General features: G+C 33.7%; 5 protein-coding genes and 2 long non-coding RNA genes across 11 annotated transcripts; all 7 read left to right on the top strand.

Moving 5' to 3' along the window:
• The first annotated feature begins 254 nt into the window (after positions 1–254).
• On the top strand, positions 255–3,561 carry LOC9329278 (probable trehalose-phosphate phosphatase C). Its single transcript, XM_021014060.1, has 10 exons — positions 255–842; positions 1,488–1,628; positions 1,724–1,795; positions 1,910–1,993; positions 2,083–2,142; positions 2,246–2,347; positions 2,534–2,611; positions 2,709–2,778; positions 2,886–2,956; positions 3,074–3,561. Exons 1-10 carry the CDS (start codon positions 708–710, stop codon positions 3,191–3,193), a joined length of 933 nt encoding a protein of 310 aa, XP_020869719.1. The 5' UTR covers positions 255–707; the 3' UTR covers positions 3,194–3,561.
• Positions 3,562–5,566: 2,005 nt separating this feature from the next.
• On the top strand, positions 5,567–7,156 carry LOC9326562 (F-box protein At1g22220). The gene has a single exon (XM_021014058.1). It carries the CDS (start codon positions 6,050–6,052, stop codon positions 7,001–7,003), a length of 954 nt encoding a protein of 317 aa, XP_020869717.1. The 5' UTR covers positions 5,567–6,049; the 3' UTR covers positions 7,004–7,156.
• Positions 7,157–8,600: 1,444 nt separating this feature from the next.
• LOC9326563 lies at positions 8,601–9,997 on the top strand. The gene has a single exon (XM_021014057.1). It carries the CDS (start codon positions 8,917–8,919, stop codon positions 9,871–9,873), a length of 957 nt encoding a protein of 318 aa, XP_020869716.1. The 5' UTR covers positions 8,601–8,916; the 3' UTR covers positions 9,874–9,997.
• A 1,541-nt stretch (positions 9,998–11,538) lies between these two features.
• LOC9326564 (putative pumilio homolog 8, chloroplastic) lies at positions 11,539–13,894 on the top strand. Its single transcript, XM_002890456.2, has 5 exons — positions 11,539–12,600; positions 12,692–12,854; positions 12,939–13,102; positions 13,181–13,436; positions 13,526–13,894. The coding sequence occupies exons 1-5, from the start codon at positions 11,711–11,713 to the stop codon at positions 13,628–13,630; spliced, it is 1,578 nt and encodes a 525-aa protein (XP_002890502.1). The 5' UTR covers positions 11,539–11,710; the 3' UTR covers positions 13,631–13,894.
• Positions 13,895–15,903: 2,009 nt separating this feature from the next.
• On the top strand, positions 15,904–17,585 carry LOC110224575. 5 transcript variants are annotated; one of them, XR_002329068.1, is made up of 6 exons: positions 15,904–16,422; positions 16,500–16,586; positions 17,066–17,125; positions 17,197–17,320; positions 17,412–17,474; positions 17,568–17,585. It is a non-coding gene; the product is annotated as an uncharacterized LOC110224575 (long non-coding RNA). The 5 variants fall into 5 exon arrangements; XR_002329067.1 differs by lacking the exon at positions 17,066–17,125 and having other exon boundaries at positions 15,907–16,422; XR_002329069.1 differs by lacking the exon at positions 17,066–17,125 and having other exon boundaries at positions 15,907–16,422; positions 17,202–17,320.
• Positions 17,586–17,641: 56 nt separating this feature from the next.
• On the top strand, positions 17,642–18,089 carry LOC110224576. The gene is made up of 2 exons (XR_002329072.1): positions 17,642–17,749; positions 17,864–18,089. It is a non-coding gene; the product is annotated as an uncharacterized LOC110224576 (long non-coding RNA).
• Positions 18,090–18,640: 551 nt separating this feature from the next.
• On the top strand, positions 18,641–20,124 carry LOC9326566 (F-box/kelch-repeat protein At1g24800). The gene has a single exon (XM_002890458.2). It carries the CDS (start codon positions 18,688–18,690, stop codon positions 19,966–19,968), a length of 1,281 nt encoding a protein of 426 aa, XP_002890504.1. The 5' UTR covers positions 18,641–18,687; the 3' UTR covers positions 19,969–20,124.
• Positions 20,125–21,799: the final 1,675 nt, after the last annotated feature.

Here is a 21,799-nt window from a genome sequence, read left to right on the forward strand (position 1 = left end):
ATTTTTATTTTTTGTTTTTCCAAATTGGGTTTGGGCTCTGAGTATCAATAAGGCCCATATAAATAATTTTTGTACCTTCTATACTCCCATATATGAGAAAAATAAGTATGATATGTTTTTTTTTCTTAAAACATGAATTTAATTATGAAATGTTAGTCAAACAGTCATTTGCAGGATCCAGAAAGAACAATCTTGTGATACATAATCTAATTAATATGTGTCCATGTAAACAAAGTCAAAAGTATTGATTTTTTTTTTACCAAATGAAGCATGATACCAAAAAAGAGGAGAATCATCTTAAATGGGTTAATTTCTTCATGCATGAACATTTTAACAGTAACACAATTGGAAACTCCATATGCGTTGGTAAACCCTATATATATTCAAAGAAATGAGAGGTTTCAATTTAGTCGTTTACTTAAAATATGATGTCAATATCAACATCTTCAAGATATGAATTTATTTACCAAATTCTTTACTTAATTAGGATTCGGTTTTCTATATTAATGGAACATAATTATGGAATCATCTTTATGCGCATGCCATCGTCTATAAATTAGCTATTAACTACATATATTCTGCTACAAAAACCGTTTATATATGAGATGAGCCTAAAGAGTGGTTTGTGCAACAACTGAGAAATATAGATTATAGACTCTGTGTTTTCGCCACCGCCGAGTTACTCTTACCTCTCTCAGATCGCTGACATGAAGATTACGGATGCTGCGGGAAAGATCGAGACTTTGGTCGATTCATTGAGGGATATGTCCCCGACCCGTGTCAGATCTTCCTCCTCTGATGAACATGTATCCGAGAACGATGACGAGAGAAGCTCCTGGATTGTACGTTATTTTATATTTTGTTTTATGAAACTTTTTTGTTTGGATAATCTTTTTAAAGCATTTTTACTGTTCTTTTCATTTACGTTTTAATCTTTCAAATGTGATGTTCTTGTCTGATGCACATTTATGAAATTCTTTTTGGTATTTTTCTTAGTTTAAATTTTCTAATTTGTATTTTTTGTGATTAAATGTCTAATTCCTTTATACGCACGCCGTATATAACTTATAATTCATTTTCCTACATCGATTCATGTGTTTATAATTTATTTAGCTTAGATATTAGATGTTGGATCATCATCATACGAGCACATATATATTGTTTTTATTTATAACAAAAGTATAACAAGTGTTAGTGGCTAGCTTTATGGTAAAGATCATCATGGGACAAGACATAAACTCGTTTGTTTCTAAAGTTTGATTTTCACTAGAACGGTATTCACTTTCATTTGGTTAGTAGAAATTCTGATCCTTTAGGTCCATTAAATTAATTTGAAAAATGGGCTACGTAATATATATTAATCCAGTCTAAATATTAAGAGTTGAAATCTATTTATTGATCGGCTTCAAAATTTAGTAAAACGGTGCTGTTTTGTTAAATTTTGGATTTTAGGCTCCCTTTTATAATAGTTTTCTTCTTGGAGTTAGGCACGTCATCCGTCCGCATTAGATATGTTCGACAAAATCATGACTGATGCAGAAGGCAAACAAATTATTATGTTTCTTGACTACGATGGAACTCTCTCACTAATCACTGAAGATCACGACAAAGCTTACATAACCGACGAGGTTTTTTCTGACCTTGCTTCATGCTATCATTGCTATGTTCCATGCAGTTTAAATATAGTTTGAGTTTAGTTATTAAGCTAAAGTATATCTTACAGATGCGAGAAGTTGTAAAGGAAGTGGCTACGTATTTCAAGACTGCGATCATCAGCGGACGAAGTACTGACAAAGTAAATGATATCAACTAATATATTCGATTTGGCTGCGTGCATTACTTATAGACTTATACTAGTAGATATGGTAAAGTGTATAAGGATATATGATATATGTTTTTGTTTGTTTAGGTACAGAGTTTTGTGAAACTCACTGGAATTCACTACGCCGGTAGCCACGGCATGGACATTAAGGGTCCGACAAATACCGATCAGGTTCATTGTGTCTATTTTTTTTTTTTTTTTTGGAAAATTTGAGAGATAAAATTTGTTGTTATATTTTATGATTAATGAATTCATCGCAGAGTAACCAAGGAGAAGTGATGTTTCAACCTGCAAGTGACTATTTACCGATGATTGACGAGGTTTTTTTTTTCGTAGTTTCGTCATCTTTAAGTTCTCTTTTTATGACGTGATACTTTAAGGAACAAAAAACAAGAAATTGATTTGTTGATTATACGAGGTTAGGTGGTTAACGTTTTAAAGGAAAAGACAAAATTTATCCCTGGAGCTACGGTCGAGCACAACAAGTTTTGTCTAACAGTACATTTTCGTCGCGTTGATGAAACGGTAAATATCTATTTACATTATGGTCGTCTAAGAGGATCATTTAACCAACGTTTTATTTTTACGATAGTGGATAAGATGTCTCTTTTGACGGAAACAAAATAACAATTTTAAGAACAAGGGTTTTCTGTTTTCGTTGACATTTATTTTTGTTAAAATTGTTTTCAAGAATGTGTTTGTACTCGACAGGGATGGGCTGCACTAGCCGAGCAAGTGAGATTGGTTCTCATTGATTATCCCAAATTGAGACTGACACAAGGCAGAAAGGTAACATTTGATTCATGAAAGTTTATCAAATTGTTAATATGGCGCTTAGTTGATTAATGTAATGTATTTAACCGTAATTATTCATTCAATAAACCAGGTGTTAGAACTCCGACCTTCCATCAAATGGGACAAGGGAAAGGCTCTTGAATTTTTGCTAAAGTCATTAGGTGTGATTTATTTTTGTCTTTCTGAAGTTTGGACTTTCGTAATTCATACTTTGATAATGTTAATTAGATCCTTTAATCTGAAAATATGTTTGGCTTAATTAAAATAGGGATAGCTGAATCTAAAGATGTTTTACCGGTGTACATTGGAGATGACCGTACTGATGAAGATGCATTTAAGGTATGTTGAACCAAAACAACACCAAGCCCAATTAAGAGTGTGATTTTTTGTTCTTCTTTTGGATGCCATATATTAAGGATTATACTATATTGACGCCATAAAACATATTTGGGATAGGTTTTATGTGAAAGGGGACAAGGTTTTGGGATTGTCGTCTCAAAAACTCTTAAGGAAACCTACGCCTCCTACTCTCTTCAAGACCCATCTCAGGTATACATTATTTCAGGAAAATTTTAAAATAAGATGTATTAGTGCAAATGTGCTATATAATATTTATAATCACTGACTCACTGACTAATTACTGCAATATTGTTATAATGTGAGATGCAGGTTAAAGAATTTCTGGAGCGTTTGGTAAAGTGGAAGAAACAAACACTTGGAGAAGAAGAAGAAGTGATTCATACGATAGATTGAGTTTCGTGTTACCCGCCCTGAAATATATGGGACTCTTAGCAAAATAAAAGTGGTGACTTTAATTTTTAGATTTTTAAACTATTGTTTCAATAATAATACCGAAAATGTTAAATTTTCATTACACAGTGTTGTAAGATATTTAAATGAATTTCTTCTTCTATATTATTTTTCTAGAAGGCTTGCTAAAATAAATTACACATTTGTATATATGCTAGTTATGATAATAGATATATGGCCACATACAAATTTATTTATATATATTTCTTAGGCTCATCTGTTTTATTAATTTTTTTGTAATTTTAAAAATTATGAAAGTACTTATTCACAAAGCTATATTTTATAGTTCCGAATTCAATTAATGTTTGACGTTTTCCGGTAAACACGATAGAAAAGTAGTATCCGCCTATCCGGCCGTGCGTTTCAAACAAAATATGAATCATTAAATCTATAAAAAAAATTATACTCAATAAGCTAATGATTAAAATCGTCTTAATCTATAGTTTAGTCGTTGTCAAGTATGAGTTGTACCGGGAACTAAATTAGTATATTTCCTACCCACTTCATATAAAATTACTGATATTGCAATTAAAAATGTTCGAGTTGGATATATTTATTAAATATTCAAATTAATAATTTATATTTAAAGACCTACAATTATTTTTATTTCCTGATCATAGCTCAGGGAATCAAAAATTAAAATAATGTCGACAGAATGTATTATTTTTCCTAGTAAAAGCATATTCCATTGTTTAAACCAATTAGAAAACTAGAATTCAACGATACCCCTTTGATTTAATATTCCGTCTGTGATATTATACCAAGTTGAAAGAATCTTTATTATATACCGTTTGGGATCATTCGTTTCTAATTCTGTCTTACAACAAAACAAATATTTGTGAACAAATTTGAAGAACTCATAATATCTTTTGGTATACAAAAGCCAAATGGACAAGTTCACAAGCCACAAATCCTAATAGGATTTAGTGTTAAACCACAGAACCTGGACACAAAATCACTAGACCATCATCATTAGATTTTAACATTAAAACTTACAAGTGACGTTATAAACATTGTTGGACATTTTTAATTACAAGTGATCATTAATTTAAAATTAGATGACAATAAATATACTATTTTCAATTCAAAACTCTTAAAATGTGTATAGACGGAGAATTGCAATTTTTTAATACTGATAATATTCCTCATTAAAGAAAAAAGAATGTGGAAGTTCTTTTGACCCATTGATTGACTAAAGGTTAATTAATGCTTCTACACCAAGAGGTCTAAGCTTCGAATCCCAGATATTGCGATTTATTAGTAAATTTGCAGATTAATGGAGGCAAGTGTGCAAGAGATTTCCAGCGATGTACAATTATAGCCGTTAGCCAGGATTCTACGCAGAGAGAGAAGTATCGTCAGATCTTGGATCGTTGAAGATGTCCGTCAAGAGCATGAAGAAGGAAATGTCGTTTATCGTATATCTAATAAGGACCGGAAAGAATTGTCCGTTGTAGAATCGTCTATGTAACAGTTCTCATAATTTGCAATAAATAGAGAAAAAAATAAAAAAAAATAAAGAAAAAGGAATGTCCTCATTGATACTATTTATATGTGTATATATACTTTTAAAGTATATAATGTGAGTATGTGACCCTTCCGGATGCCAAAAAGTTCAAATTTTGCTTTCATCGTACATAAAAGTATCTTAGATTATGACGTATTTTTATTAGTTGGTTTATACTACGATATATTTTGATAGATGGGAAATTAGATGACCAACTAATTAACGAGAAATTAAACCAAGTGAGTAGCTTGTAATAACTAACATTGTATTAAATATGAAGCTTATTGTACTAATGTATATATTTTTTTTTGAATAAAGTCCTAATGTGTATATATTAGTTATTGAAATATCTTCATATCCATTTAGCAACTTCACTCATTGTAAAATTAATCAGACAAGAAAAAGGCTCATTTTCTAAGGTTTGTCGACAAAGTGATTATGAATAGAAATATTGAAAAGTTTAGAGATACTCTTAGAGAAATGATAGAAAAAATGACTTATACTGAAGCCCAAGCGAGCCTACCAATTATTAAGGACATCTTCAAAATTATGCTTTAGAAACATCATCAACTTTTCGTCAGAATCGTACAAAATCAAATTTCTTATAGTCGATTTTCGCAGTAATTACCATACATACTTTGTTAATTTAGTAATTAAATAATTGAGATAGCAAAGTGACATAACAAGATACAAATCACTATATAAGATTCTAGTTTATGATACTTTCTTGGATATTTCCGGTAATGGATCGAGATAATGGTAAACAATGTTAAATCACCACGAACCGTCGATCAAGAAAGCTTATAGACCGTCCGATGTCTCCTTTTGAAAACATCAAACGAGCAAAACAAAGTGCCCGAATTTTATTATTGGTTGTACCAATTACAATACTATTAAAAGACGGCAATGGTCCTACATGCCGGAAAAAAAAAATGATTTTTACTTTTGTCTTTTTGGCTTCTTCTTCCTTTCCAAAAAAAACAACCTCTATTTAAACTCCTTTGTTACACTCTCCGAACTCTTAGGCATAATCAATCATAGCAAGAAAGTGAAACAGAAGAAAACACAGAAGAGAAACAAAGAAACTCTCTCTTTCATTCCGAAGTTTCTGTAAGATGGACGTTTTCGATGGCCTTCCTGACCCGATCATCGTCGACATCTTGAACAAAGTTGGTGACGTCAAAACCTTACTTCGTTGCACTTCTCTTTCAAAAAGATTCAGCTCGCTTGTCCCTCAGTCTGAGTCACTCATCCTCCGACTCGACCACCCCGACTCCGATTCACCATTCACCAGTATCTTCCAATCCTTATTCAAGTCCTTTCACGGTCTCTTCTCTCTTTTCTCTAAACCGGCTAAACCAATCCCAGTCACGGCTCTCTCTCCGAGTCTCCCCTCCAAGATTCTCTCCCCGTTTGACAAGATCCGGAGTTTGGACGTCGAGCTTCACGGCGGCGATGTAAAGCTTGAAAAAGGCGCCGCCGTTAAGTGGAAAGCGGAGTTTGGGAAAACTCTCAAGAGCTGCGTCGTTGTCGCCTTCCGTTCCGCCGCTACCGTGTCTTCTCCCGTCGCCGTAGACGGTGAGTCAGACGCCGAGTTTGTGACCGGACTGAAGACACGTGTCGTGTGGACGATAAGCGCGTTGATGGCTGCGTCGTCTCGTCATTACTTGATGAGAGAAGTCGTGAAGGAGCACGTGGAGATGGAGAGTTTGATCATGCGTGACGTAGAAGGAGAGGGGACGGTGGTGATGGACGCGGAAGGGCTTAAAGAGTTTAGGAATACGGAGGCGCGTGTGGAAGACGAGGAGCGCGTGGTGAAAAATAGCAGGAGTGTTGTCCCGAGCGTGAGGATGAGTATGAGACACGCGCCGTCTCTTAAACTTAAGAGTGGTATTTGTTTAGAATCTGCCACGCTTGTGATCATCCGTCCGAGTGGAGAATATTCCGATGTCGTCGGAGATGATGCTGAGCTGGCGACGGAGGCTTTCGCCGGAGATTGTATGTACGGTGAAGCGGTCGTCGCTTTGTTAAAGTGCAAGAAGAACGCTTTAGAGATGAATTCATTTTAAGTTTTTGTTGGGTCTCGTCATGGGCCTTGTGGGCTTCTTGTGTTTTACATTTGTAAGAATGATTTTTTTCTTTTGTACGCATATTTAATTATTACACTGTACAAAGTCTTTACCAATTTGGTCAATCTTTGGAATCATATGCGGATTTGGATCCTTGTGACAAAAGAAAAACAATAATGTGGCATGAATGGTGCCGAAAGACGTCAGAATTTCTAAGAAAATAACAAAAATGTCGTCAACTAATCCATGTTAGGCCAATTGACGTTAGCTTTTTCCTCATAAGTTTATAAAAAAAACGTTTAGTAACCTTTTTACTGAGTTATTAGTTATAAAAGGCAAAGTCATTCAAGAGATTGAAAATTGCAACCATTGGCGTAGAGACGTTTCTTATTAACCTTCAACAACAGCTTCTTTTATTTTTATCTTAACGAGATATAGAACACATTTTTAAAAAATTGTGTAAAATGATTAAAACAAATGAACCATAAAAGTGAATAAACTCTTACAAATCATGATGATATACTCCAGGATTTAAGAAATAATGAATGGATGTTTAAATAAAAATAATGTTTCCGTAATGATTGGTAAAAATTATGTGAAAATTATGCTATTCGGTCGGTTACCAAACAGAAATTCTTGTTTAGACCATTATAAACTCATACAATACTATTGTTCTTTTCAGCCGCTAAAACATCATCACCTTCTATTAAAAAAACTTATGAGCAGTGACATAAATTTGATATAACAATGGTCTTAGATTCCTTCTCTTTTAAGAGATAATCAATCGATAAATAATTGATTCTGTTATCATTAGAATCACCTAATCAATTCAGGTAATCATTATTGTAGCCACTGAGTGAAATCATGACTTAAAGAACGTTGTAATTAGTCACTGGCACACTAATTTAATCACGTTATTATAAATTTCAAAAGCTGCCGAATTATATAAACATGGGGTTTGTTAGATCGAAGATCTGGTCCATACATGATACATGTTACATGATTACCAATAAGAATTTGTTATTCGAAACGAATAATTTAACAGAATCTCTTATAAGTGCGGAATTTAGTTCGACTGTAGGCTGTAGCCATAGGTACGAATGATGACTAAATCTAAATCATTAACAAATTAGAAGTGTTAGGCAAAACATTTATATTGGCGCTACAATATATATGATATTCGATCAATAATTTTCTTTTCTTTGCATGTTAAACTAAATATGTTTAGGTCATTGTTTAGTTTGTTTGGCTATATATGCTATTAGTAAAACAGGTTAAATAATAATTGCATACTCTGCTTAGTTAAGTTTTTGTTAAACTAATGTCTGTCTTGGATAAATTTCATATGGTTCCAAAGTTTATTGATTTAAAACATCATTTATACTGCGTAATAGCAAAATCGTTGAAGTAGGTAAAATGCAAAGAAGAAATCACAAAACAAATCTATAGCAACGATTCGTGAACTGAACAATATTCTTTTTCATTCTGACATCAAACTTTCGGATCGCTAACTATATAACAAAAATCTATAGTTAATAAAAAAGCATGTGTGTTGTCACTTGTCATTCAATAATCATATTACACATGGTTGATGCTACCAACAAAAAACAATAAAATACTTATCAATTTGTGCTCAATTGTTTTTGATTAATATAGAAAGGGCAAAATAAGATTTACGATGGCAAAGAAAGTATTATTTTCCAGCAAAAGATAAAGCTTGCGAAGCTGTCAAAGCACAAGAATGCTAAAGGCTTAAATAAACAAATTTTCAAGAAAAAGTAGACGAAAGCAATTCCATTTTTAAACCAAAAGATAAAAAGCTAAACCACTCTCTTCAAGATCGATCCTATTATATACAAATCCAAAGAAGAAGAAGAGAGAATCGGATTGGAAAAAAAAAAGAACAAGAAGAGATGATCAAAGGAGGAGGAGGAAAATCTTCTGGTTACTCAGCAGATTTGATGGTTTGTTTCCCTTCAAGAACACATTTGTCTTTACCTTCTAAATCCATTTCTAGCCCTTCTCATTCCTTTAACCGCCGTCAAAATGCTCCTCACCACCGCCGCAGCATCAGTAAGCTCTCTGGAAGCGGTGGTGGAGTTCGTCAGAGTCGCGGTGGTGGGAGGGAGGTAGTTGAAGAACCTACGTCGCCAAAAGTCACTTGTGCTGGTCAGATCAAAGTGCGGTCAAGTAAACGAGATGGTGGAAGCAAGAATTGGCAGTCTTTAATGGCGGAGATAGAGAAGATACATAGAAGCAAGTCAGAGAGTAAGTTCTTTGGGATTAAGAGAGATGTTATGGGCTTCTTGACTTGCCTCCGCGATTTTGATTTTCGATGTTTCGGTGCGTTTCCTCCGGTGGATATAATCTCTGATGATGATGAAGAAGACGAGGAAGAAGAAGAGGAAGAAGAAGAAGATGAAGATGAAAGCTCAGGGACAGTTTTCTCTAAATGGCTTATGGTTTTACACGAAAAGCAAAACAATGAAGAGTGCGTCAACGAAAAGGAAAACGCTTTTTCGGATGTAGAAACTGCGGTTCCGCCGCCAAACGCGTTGTTGTTGATGCGGTGCAGATCTGCCCCGGTTAAGAATTGGTTAGAGGAGAAGAAAGAAGAAACAGAGGAAGGTGAAAACAGAGTAAAACAGAGCGGAGAAGAAGAAGAAGAAGAAGAAGAAGAAGAAGAGAAGGAGAGAGTGAGAAATAAGAAGGATCTGAGATCATTAATGGAGGAAGAGAAGAAGATGAATTTGGTAGTGATGAATTACGACACAAACTATTACAAACTCTCTACAGATATCGCTAAGGAAACTTGGGTTGTCGGTGGAATTCAAGATCCTCTGTTTCGTAGTCGAAGCTGGAAGAAGTGATCTTTGAGTATGTTTTAAGTATGTAAAATTAATACTTGTGAATTTTAAGTATCTTTTTCTTATAATAATACTCTTGTGAAAGTTTGAGACTGTTTTCATCAAATGTTTCACTTTACTTCTCTTATTTTACAGAGCTTCCTCTGTTTATCTTGTGTGTGTTTAGTTTGCATACTTGTATTGTATCTAAGACTTACTCCAATCATTAAAAGTCCGATTGGTTAACGGGCCAATTATACAAACAATAAGTGGAAAAGACATGCACATATAATATGCTTCAAGCCCAAGTAGATATTGACCCAAATACAAAATCTGATTACTTAAGAACAAAACCACTAATCGACGCAAACATAAGGCTTTAGTACTAGACGTTGACGCAGAAGCAACTGATACTATGGATGGTGACGCAAAGAGTGGAAATTGCGAGGAAGTAACTAATTAGCAGCTACCAACAAGGAATAAAAAGTGGTCAAAAAGTGAGTAGCTTGTGTCAGAAGCTATCGTTTTCGGGGTCTTTCCTAATTTGGAAACCAAATTAATGATATTCCTAGTCATGCTTATGGCTTGACTCAGATTATACTAACCGGAATTAGAACTTAAGAAGGACCACTTCTAGAGCCTATAATTCAGCTATATTACGGTCTGTCTAATTGGATCGATGATCATAATAAGGAATGTTCAATAATTTCCACGAAGTTTCCAAAAAGAAAGATGATATGTATGAACATATAATTTGTTCCACGAATTAAATTACTTTGATGTTTTACTTTTTTTTTGTTGTTGTTCTTGTGCATTTTTAGTAAGCTAAACAGAGATATATAGCATATAAATTACAAAAAGATAAATTATACTTAGATATATTGAAGAATTTTCAATATCAAACCATCCTAACAAATTACAATATATCGATGGATTTCAGTTTTGACCAGCGACTCTTGTGAGTTTTGACAAAAAAATATAACTATTTTTGTTGATAAAGTCTTTAGTTAATATTATTGAATTACTAAAATACAAAAAATATATATAACTAAATTACTATAATGTTGGATCCTAGTCCAACCATAAAATTCTATCGATTCTACACCTGAAAGATAGCAACAGCAATCTTTGACCAAAATGAAGTATAAATATTTGAGATTTGAAATTTATAATAAATAACTACTAGTAAATATTTGAAATCAAGATATATCTATTTGTTACAAATTTTGTTTGTTTTACGCGTTTATGGTTTTACCAATTTCTCACTTTTTGATTAGAATAGATGATGTAAAAAAAAGCCGAAAAACTTGATTAAAACTCAAAATTGTCAGGTTTAATTGGTAAATATAACTTATATTTTTTTATTTGGAGAATGATTATTTCACTAATATTTGGACAAAAAAGGTTAACAACTTTTCAACATATGTTTTTCTTTTTAAAATGAAATATTAATATTAGATTTTTCATTTTTCATTTCTATTTGATTGAAAACGTTCACTTATAACTTAAAATAATTTCTGTAATCTGATTCAGATATATATGCCAAAAATAGTAATAGTGAGAAAATCTAGCCAATTTAATCGCATATTCTATTAAATTCAGTTGACTTATAATTAATAAAAACTTACAAAAACATTTATCTTAATCACTTACTAAAGAAAAGAAAAAACACACACACACAGAAATTTTATAAAAACTTTTGTTAACAAACAAACCTTAACACTTCTTGATCTCTCCCTTTTTCCATTAGTGAGCTCGTCTCTCATCAAACACCAAGAAAATTGTCACAAATAAAATATAGATTTTTGTTATAATTTTGTTCTGTTTCTGATTTTTGTAGAACAAACGAGACACAGAGATAATGATGAGAGGTGAATTTGGAGAAGCTTCGTCTCCTTCGTCTCTTTCACGTTCTCCTTCTTCTCCTCTTCAAACACAATCACATCATCACTCTCCTAAGTTCTATCGTAATCATTATGTCTTCCCTGGTGACTCATCTTACAACAGTTCGACTAGGTTCTGTCTCCGATCTCCGTCTGATTACTCACTTTCGAGTTACTTCTCAAATGGGTTGTGTTCTTCTGAGGATGGTTCGTCTCAGTTCGCTTCTCCTCCACTCGATGGCTTGATGACCAAGTATAATCTTGGTGGTGATGATTTAGGTCTTTGCGAAAGTTTCCATCTTTTGAATGTTGCAGAAGAAGAATACAAGACTCATCACCAAACTCAAAGGAGCAACTTTGGTAACTATGACGCTAATGGTGATGGTGGATTGCGATTTTACTCTGGTTTTGGTGTTGATCAAAAGGATCAAACTTTACTCTTCCCAAATCAAAGGGATCATCAGATTCCTAATCTGGGATTGCAGAGTTGTTACATGAACAATTACTCTGTTCCGGTTTATCGAAAAAGCGGTGTTGGGACATTGTTTGATGATCAAGGAAGTAGCAGTAACACGAATCAGAGTCTGCCTAAAGTATCTGAATTCCAGGGATATGTTTACTTAATGGCTAAAGATCAACATGGTTGCAGATTTTTACAGAGGATCTTCGAAGATGGAAGTGCTTTAGATGCTATGGTTATTTTCAATGAAGTGATTCCTCATGTTGTTGAGCTTATGATGGATCCTTTTGGGAATTACTTGATGCAGAAACTATTAGATGTTTGTAATGAAGAACAACGAACACAGATCATACTTATGGTCACTTCAGAACCTGGACAGCTTATTCGGATTTCGCTCAACGCTTACGGGTAAGAGATTTGTGTATGATCAATTTGATGTCAAACTAATTAATGTTGTTTTTGATTGTTTTGTTTTGTTTTGTTTTGTGTGTGGTTTAAGTACTCGAGTTGTTCAGAGATTAGTGGAATCAATCAAGACAAGGAAGCAGATTTCTTTGGTGAAATTAGCTCTTAGACCTGGATTTCTCAATCTCATTAGGGATCTAAATGGGAATCATGTGATTCAACGTTGCTTGAAGTGCCTTAGCACAAAAGATAACGAGGTAAAGATTCCCTTTGTTACTCTTCTTAGGCTTAAAAAATGAAATCTCTGAACCAATTTTATCTTATGTAATCACTCTTAATAGTTCATCTTTGAAGATGCTACAAAGTTCTGTATCGATATTGCGACACATCGACATGGATGTTGTGTGTTACAAAAATGCATTGCTTATTCCAGTGGACTACAAAGAGAGAAGCTTGTAACTGAAATCTCAAGAAACAGTCTCTTCCTTGCTCAAGATCCTTATGGGTAATTCACAGTCTCATGTAACTAGAATTACACCTAGGGACTCATTCTAAGCATTTATTTGTTCTTGATCAAATGCAGGAACTATGCGGTCCAATTCGTTCTAGAACTGAGGGATTTTTCTGCGATAGCCGCGATGCTTGCGCAGTTAAAAGGTCATTATGTAGAGCTTTCAATGCAGAAATTCAGTAGTCATATGGTGGAAAGATGCTTAACACATTGTCCAGAGAGCCGTCCTCAGATCGTGCGTGAACTCATCTCTGTTCCTCATTTTGATATTCTAATTCAAGACCCTTATGCTAACTTTGTCATCCAAGCTGCTCTTGCTGTCACCAAGGTACAAAGCCAATTCAAGTTTAAAAATGTCTTTTAACTCTAACATTGTGACTGGAGAATGATCCAAGATTTTGTGGAATAATCATATAGGGTTCACTTCATGCCACACTCGTTGAAGTCATAAGGCCTCACTCGATTCTACGTAACAATCCTTATTGCAAAAGGATTTTCTCAAGAAATCTCTTGAAGAATTGAAAGTCAAAAGGCTCTTCACTGGTGGATGAGTCTGTAATTTCAAAATGTGTTGTTGTTTTCTTCTTCCCCAAGTTTGTTTGTTGCTATGAATAATCTCAAGTCCTACTAAGTAGTCACTCTAGGCAATGTCTACTACTACTATCTAGACGATGTTCTCCTGTTGTTGTTTTTTGTTGCATGTAACTTGTTCTTGGTATGTTGTTGGTATGGACCAAGATTTTTCTATATACCGGTTTCGTCTTATGAATACTTTATGCCACTTTATATATTTTGGTTATATAGAAACTGAAAAAGAAAAATAAGGCAATATAAATGAATATACTGGCACCAAATTAGAAAGAAAAAAAGAGAGGATATCAAATTATCTAATTAATTAATGAGATTAATTTTGTCAACACTCAAAATATAAATGTTGAGATATTAGGAAATATTTGACTTCTGCTTTAATAGTAGTATCTAAAATTAAGAATGAAAAATATTCTAATTTTGTTAGTAAAATAGTAGTTACGAGATTGTGAACTTTTTGTTAGAGAAAGGACAATAAATGATTTCAACAAAGATATTTTTACACCTCTATATTTAGTAAATTAATAGAAGTATTTATGCTTTGAGAATATAGAGAAATATTAATATATATATCAGTATGATCTATATACCATTCAACCTGCATGATCTACACTTTCATGACGTCGATGGTAAGTTTCTTGCAGCAGAATAAAAATTTATATACATTTGCACCTGATTATACCAATAACTTTTGTGGTGCAAAGAATGTTCATTGTTATCTAACCTCTAGTTATATGTTTTGACTTATTAACTCTATTTTGATTCGATGATGCGAATTTTGATTTGCTTTGGTTAAAATACTTTAATACTGATTCGTTATTTCGGCCTATCAATGAAATATATATTAATATATAAAGTCTCATGGGCTATTGACATGTCAAAGATTTTGGTCGGTGTAAATGCCTATCCAAAACAGCCATTTATATCACATAAACCGTTAATCGCGGTGTTAAATGAGGCGGCAATCGAGGCGGAAAACGACGCGGCAATTGCGGCGGCATTTGCGGAGCAAATGGCGGAGAGAGAACTGCTGCCATACAACCTCCAGGATCTGCGCCGTTATGAAGTCGATGTTAATTTATATACATTTTGCCATGTTTGATTTGAATCAGATACCTTGAGGATCTTAAGGCGTTCCGAAACTCGAAGACTTGACCTCAATGAATGGGATTCACTTATTAGTGATATGGGCTTGAGAGAATATAAAACGAAAGGAGAAATACAAGAGGAGACTGAGGGTGTTTACCTTCTTGATTTTAAGCAGAATTTCCAGGACTTGAACACTTGGGAAGTTGTGGGGGAGGTCACTTTGGAACACAATGACTGGCTGATGATTTATGGTGGAAAGAGGGTCGGTGAGTAAAACTATCGAAATGTTGAATGGTGAAGACCAGGTACTTAAAAGGGAGATGGTGTGGAGACAGGAGGAGGTGAGAGAGATGGTTCGTAACATTGTGATTGGAGAATGATTAAGATTTTATAGAAAGGATAATAACTGATTTCAACAAAGATTTTTTCGAGTTCTACATTTAGCAAATTAATTGAGATATTTGCGCTTTGAGAAAAGAGAGAAATACTTATGCCATGGACTCGAATATTTTGCAGAGTCAGTTGAGATTTTAAAATAAAGATCTTAACGAACTTGCAAAATATTCGAATTCAATAGAAATATGTTAGTCAGAAGTTAAATTTAAGGTTCATCCAATAATTTCAGAAATGCCAATTCAAAACGACCATTTATATCACAGAAACCGTTAATTAGATCAAAATAGATTATATATCACATTTATGAGTTTCTAACTCAAAACTACGTGATAAATGTGTAGAAAAAACCATGTACATAATATGTTCAGGGCCGATGTTTGGGGAGTGTTAGAGGACCAAATGTGTAGGACCAAAACTTTTTGGGTAAATTTAAGGGCCCAATTTTTTTTTTTTTAGTAAAGAAAAAAGTAATTTTTAAGCACTACAAAAAAAGTGTGCATTGATAGCATATTCGGATAGCACGGATTTTGCAAATGCTATTAAAGATGATATCGAGGGATTTGTAACTATATCGTAGCATTTGAAAAATGCTAAGCCCTATAATAGCAAAGAAGAGACGTAGAATCACTTATGACCGCCAAAACTTTGCAAATATTTCACAAAAACCGCTTAACACTTTAGCAAAAAATTTTTTTTTTTTAAATTATTAAGAGACAACCCTAATTTCTATCTTCTTCTCCTTCATCGTTCTCTCCTCCTATACCTCTCTATTCTTCTTTTCTCCTCTCTCGCTTACTCTCTTCCTCTGATTATGCAACCCTAGATCTATTAGATTTTATCAGTTTCGCTTCAGATTTCAGATCCATTATCTCTTTGTCACCCTCGCTTTCATCCCCAAATTTATCTTATTCTTCTTCAATTTGATGAAATCTTCAGTCTCCATCTTCGTCGGTGGTCTGAGATAGCCTTAAACCATAAATTTAATTTCGGTGGCTGAAACGTAGGTGAAACCCAAACCATCTTCGTCGCTTGGTTCTTCGTAGCTGAAAGGTTTCTCGATCAATTGCTTAATCCTTCTCCCTCCGACTCCCGTCTTTCTCTTTCTCTCGGCTCCATATGTACGATTTTGTTAGGATTCACTAGATTTATTAGCAATTGTAGATGAATTTGGGTTAGATTGATTTAGCAGTGAGATAATGATTTCGATTTAGAAAGCAAAAAGTCTCCATCGAGTTCTTCTAGTGAGTTTTTACATATCTATTTTCATACATCATAGAACTCTCCCTTTTTCTACTCTAATATCTTACTTGTTTCCCAGATACAATGAATCCTCAAATACTTCCAGAGCTCTTTTCCATTTAGTGAGAGTGGCAAGAGAGCAAAGCTCAAGAAATAACCAAGAGAGGTCTGTCTTTCCGCTTTTTCTTTGTTTTTTTTTCAATGAACATGATGGAGTCTTTACTCACGTAGTTCTTAGGATTCAAGCAAACCATGCCTTATTTATGGACTGTCGCAATGTCTCCTCTTTGGTATATATGTGCAGTCTTTGAAAAATGTTTGCAATTGTTCATGTTTACTCTATTAAGATGTCGTTACTTTTCTCGTTTTCTCATTGCTGCTTCAAATGGTTCATGTGTACTCTATTAAGATTTGTTAGGATGTGATCTTTAAGAATTTAATTTGGTTACTTTAGTCTAGGTTGTTGCGACTTAGATAACGATTACTCTACAGATTTGTAATGTTAATGGTAATGTTTCATACTTGATCCTTTATTGGAGTCTGTTTTTTATGGCTTCTGATGATTGTGGAAGTGGAAATAGCTTTCCAGATTGATGGCTGCAGGTTTTGATTTTCTGTTACAGGTTTTAGTTTATGAATTTTCAGGTTTTGGTTTCTAAATTTGCAAGTTTTGGTTGTCTAAGTCACAAGTTTTGGGTTTCTCTGGTTAGCTACTACATTTTTATTTCATACACACGTTATTTTTTTTTAACTTACATGGGTTCTGTTTTTGACAGTGAAGGGACAAAAGGTTAATACTAGTCCTAGCTAGTAATTGTACTCTCATGTGCTTGGATTCATTGAGAAAGCAGGAGATAAAGAAAGGCTTTTGAAGTGGAGTTTGAGTGATACCTGGAATGGGTATAGATTCTTACTATCACTCCATCTCTGTTTAGATCTGTTTCTCGTCTTGTGTGTTATATACGTATAATCTAATCTTTTGTGTATTTAGCAATCACAAATGTGGTAACAATCTCTACGATCCTGAAGCACAATGGACTAGCAACATAGAAGAGTAAGTAAAATTTCCTTTCTTATCATCAACGTTTATTTTTTGTAAATCATAATTCAGTAATCTGTTTTCCCTTTGTTCCATGTTTGCCAACAGAGGTGTTAACGTTGTTGACTGTGGGAATGAAAGACAAGAACAAAGGAAGCATGGTCCAGAAGGCTAAGGCAAGTTTCTTTTAATATTTTTTTTAAGGCTGGTGAATAAGCTACAACAGAAGCTGTTTAGGTCATTGGATTGTCTTTGAAGTCTGATGCTAAAAAGACCATCATGAATCTCAGGTTCCCTCTTTTTCTCACGGTTTTCTAGCCATTATCTTGTAGAAGTAATTGAGAAAGTCACTTGCTTTTACTCATACAAAGACATCCAACTTCAAAAAGAGAACTGAACTGCAGAGGATATAGAGAAGGCAGTGAAATGAGAATTGCTTGGAATGAGACATCATCCTAAGTCCTTGGAGGGAGGGAAAGAGCAAACCAATGGAGTTCTTTGTTTAGTCCATCTGAATTGCAGTACTTATGACGTTGTTTATGACCTTTGTTTTTATAACAAATGGTGTTAAATGCTGAACTATTTTGTAAAATTACAATTATGTATTTTTTGATGATCTATGAAAAGAAATGTGCTTTCAACAAATTGGTTTTGTAGCATATAATTATTTGGATTTTAAATTTATAGATTTAAAATAATTTTGCAATTCATCATTTTATAATGTAGCACATAAAATTTGCTACACAAAAATATAATATAGCAAAAATTATGAGTTATAAAAAATTATATTAAAGCATTCGATTAGTGCTATACTAGAAGGACTTATAATAGCACGACAAAAAATGCTTTTGTATGGGTGATACCTACTATAGCTGCCGAGAACATAGCGTTTGTGAATTCGCTATCTATAACGTAAGATAGCATATTTTTAGCGCTATCAATGAACAAATTTCTTGTAGTGAAGAGTTTAAGATATTTTTAGCTTGAAAATGCCTAAATATTTTCTTTAGTATGGAAAAAGGCCAATTTTAAAGATTTTTTAACATGAAAAAACCCATTTTTATTTTTTTGTATGAAGAAAGGGTCAATTTTTAAAATTTGTACAAAGGTTTATGTTTGTTTTTTTCTTGTCATAATTACTATATTTATTTCATATTTGTCACCAAAAATATAAAGAAACCCTAATTAGTAGAGAAATCTATTGCAGCGTTTAGTGAAGCTTGGGAAGATGACAAGGATGTGCGATCTTCCACCAGAATTAGTAGGTATGATATTCACCAAGATTCCGATAACATCAATAAGAACCGTGCGTTCCACTTGCAAATTGTGGAAAGCTTTAACCAAAGATTGGGTTTTGGGTAAAGGAGCAGCTAGGGAGCAGTTTTTGGGGTTCATGACGATGGATTCAAAAGTTTGTTCACTGAGATTCCATCTTTGCCGCAATGAAGATGAAGAATTGGTTGATCTATCTATAAAGCAGATAGATTTACTCAACCAAGTCGATATATCTAAAGTCTTTCACTGCGACGGCTTATTGTTATGCGTCGGCAAAGATAACTCAAGGCTCATTGTGTGGAACCCTTATTTGGGTCAAACAAAGTGGATCGTACCCAAAAAAATTCACGAACACGACACGTATGCTCTAGGATACGATATCAACCGTAACCACAAAATCTTGAGGTTTTTGGATAATAACTCCTTTCAAAAGAAGGAATGTTTCGGGTACGAAATCTACGACTTTAACTCTAATTCATGGAGGATTCTCGACGTCACTTCTCGCTGGCGAATAAAGTTTCATCAACGTAGCGTGTCTTTAAAGGGAAATTCTTACTTTTTTGCTGACGAGAAACTTGGACATTGCTTTTCTCCTGGATTAACAATAGAACCTAACTTGTCTAGCAAAGTAGAAAGAGTTCCTGGAGGTGTACAAACCATATATCTTGAAGATTTCTTACTCTGTTTTGATTTCACAAGAGAAAAATTTGGACCGCGCCTGCCTCTTCCGTTTCACTCTAAGTTCAATGAGACTGTGACCCTCTCACGTGTTAAAGAAGAGCAGCTCGCGGTACTATATCAGCAAAAAAATAAATCTTCTGACATATTACATATTTGGGTTACGACTAGTATTGAGCCCAACACTCTTTCTTGGAGCAAGTTTTTGAGGGTGGAGATGAGACCATTTAAACTCACTGGTGTTAGGTTTAATCATGAAGCTGGTAGCTTCTTCATTGACGAGGAAGAGAAGGTCGTCGTGGTTTTCGATGTTGACGGATATATATATATATATATACGAACCAAGGCCACTCGGTACAACACGGCTTTTATCATTGGAGAAGATGGATACTCTAAATCTGTGAGTCTCGGAGAAGCTCCCTATATCGAGGATACTTGCCCCATGTCCACATATCCTTCGCAAATGTATTGTCCTCCACTTGTGTGCTCTTCTTCTTATTTTCCGAGTTTAGTGCAACTCAACCAATCTCGCAAAAGGAAAGAAAGAGATGATTAGATTTGATTCTTGCATTTTTCTGCAAAAAACCTCCGATATTTCTCTAGATGATTTCAGTTTTTTTTTTTCATGTTTCTATTACCCTTTCGAAATATTGCAAAATAAACAGTTGAGAATTACATAGATTCTTACTGCGACTTATCTCTCAAGTTTTTGTAAAAATCTGAATTTTACTACTATTTATGTACTTGTCACATTGTCATCAAATTAATTCATTAGTCATAAGTCAATGTTTTTAAAAAAAAAAAGTTAGCATGGTTGCAGATTTTTACAGAGGATCTTTGAAGATGGAAGTGCTTTAGATGCAATGATCATTTTCAATGAAGTGATTCCTCATGTTGTGAAGCTTATGATGGATCCTTTTGGGAAGTACTTGATGCATAAACTATTATATGTTTGTAATGAAGAACAAAGAACACAGATCATACTCATGGTCACTTCAGAACCTGGTCAGCTTTTGATTGTCTTGTTTTGTGTGTGGTTAAGTTAAGTAATCGAGTTGTTCAGAGATTAGTGGAATCAATCAAAACAAGGAAGCAGATTTCTCTGGTGAAATCAGCTTCGAGACCTGGATTTCTTAATCTCATTAGGTAACTAAAAAAAGACTTTTCCCTGTTTCACTCTTCTTAGGGGGTGTTATTCAATCATGGAGTTAAAAGTCAATTCTTTAAGGTTTAGATTTGCTTTCTAATATTGTTTTCAAGAATCTGTTTGTATGGATTTCAAAATCTCTACAGTATATCTTGGATTTTGATTCTAATAATTTACTCATCATTTCAAATGATTTGATATACAAAAAATTTTCAAGTCTTTTAGTTTTGAATAACACTGGATTTTAATGAAGTATTTTAAATCTTAGTTGAATAACACCAAACTATTAAAATCTAATGAAGTATAAGATCCAATAACACTAGATTTTAAAGTTAGATTTAGAATCATTAGTTGAATAACACTGGATTAAAGTTGGATTTCAATTCTATTAAAAATATCATTGAATAACACCACCTTAGGCTTAAAAGATGAAATCTCTGAAGGTAAACCAATTTTATCTTATGTAATCACTAATCACTCTATATATTCTTTTTCAAATATATTTTGTTGGGTGGAACGGTAATGGGCCAGCAGTAAAAAGATCCAAATTGGGCCATTACGTACGAAGCATCTGTACACTGAAAATATGATTCTGCAGAAGCAAGAAGAGAAGGATCGGAAGAAAACTCTCTGCAATGTAGAAGATTAATCTAAAACTTTCACTATTTTAATCTAAACTTTCGCTAAGAAATTTGTGTTGGTGGATGAATAGAAGAACGACTAATTAATGGTTATACGGAACCGAATGATTTTTATAGCTTATCAATATATAAAATGTCTTGACCAAAACAATTATATAGAAATAATCAATAGAAATATATATTCTTGAATTGAAAATTCGAAATTATGGTTACATTTATTAGCACCTTGTGAGGATGAAGAGTCGTTAGAGCTTTGCTTTAAATGAAGTCGATCGTTAATATAGGTTTAGCTACCTCTTAGTAAATCCTGACTCTGCATTTTATTATCCCTAAACAATCATCTATATATGTGGTTATGCCTAAGGCTAACTACATGATTAAATACTGTACAAGTTGGTTGATCCATTCCATTTTTGTAAAACTATTTACAAGAAGAGAAGTAGAACTATGAAAATGCTCTTTTTTTTTTATCCTTTGTAGTAAATGTGAAATGTGAATGCATATATTTTGAAACCGTTTCCAAACTTAAATAACTTCCACCGGTATATATAGAAATCCGAACTCTGCATGGTAACATGCAGTCATCTTCAGTTATAACT

This window comes from Arabidopsis lyrata, assembly GCF_000004255.2.
Source record: "Arabidopsis lyrata subsp. lyrata unplaced genomic scaffold ARALYscaffold_1, whole genome shotgun sequence".
In the NCBI taxonomy this organism is placed as follows: domain Eukaryota; kingdom Viridiplantae; phylum Streptophyta; class Magnoliopsida; order Brassicales; family Brassicaceae; genus Arabidopsis; species Arabidopsis lyrata.

Excerpts from the sequence above, each read along its gene's own strand:
- LOC9329278 (XM_021014060.1), top strand. The coding sequence starts at position 708 with ATGAAGATTACGGATGCTGCGGGAAAGATCGAGACTTTGGTCGATTCA. Across the intron at positions 2,348-2,533 it reads TTCGTCGCGTTGATGAAACG|GGATGGGCTGCACTAGCCGA; the intron begins GTAAATATCTAT and ends TGTACTCGACAG. Across the intron at positions 2,779-2,885 it reads ATTTTTGCTAAAGTCATTAG|GGATAGCTGAATCTAAAGAT; the intron begins GTGTGATTTATT and ends TAATTAAAATAG.
- LOC9326562 (XM_021014058.1), top strand. The coding sequence starts at position 6,050 with ATGGACGTTTTCGATGGCCTTCCTGACCCGATCATCGTCGACATCTTG.
- LOC9326563 (XM_021014057.1), top strand. The coding sequence starts at position 8,917 with ATGATCAAAGGAGGAGGAGGAAAATCTTCTGGTTACTCAGCAGATTTG.
- LOC9326564 (XM_002890456.2), top strand. The coding sequence starts at position 11,711 with ATGATGAGAGGTGAATTTGGAGAAGCTTCGTCTCCTTCGTCTCTTTCA. Across the intron at positions 13,103-13,180 it reads CTTGCTCAAGATCCTTATGG|GAACTATGCGGTCCAATTCG; the intron begins GTAATTCACAGT and ends GATCAAATGCAG. Across the intron at positions 13,437-13,525 it reads CTGCTCTTGCTGTCACCAAG|GGTTCACTTCATGCCACACT; the intron begins GTACAAAGCCAA and ends ATAATCATATAG.
- LOC9326566 (XM_002890458.2), top strand. The coding sequence starts at position 18,688 with ATGACAAGGATGTGCGATCTTCCACCAGAATTAGTAGGTATGATATTC.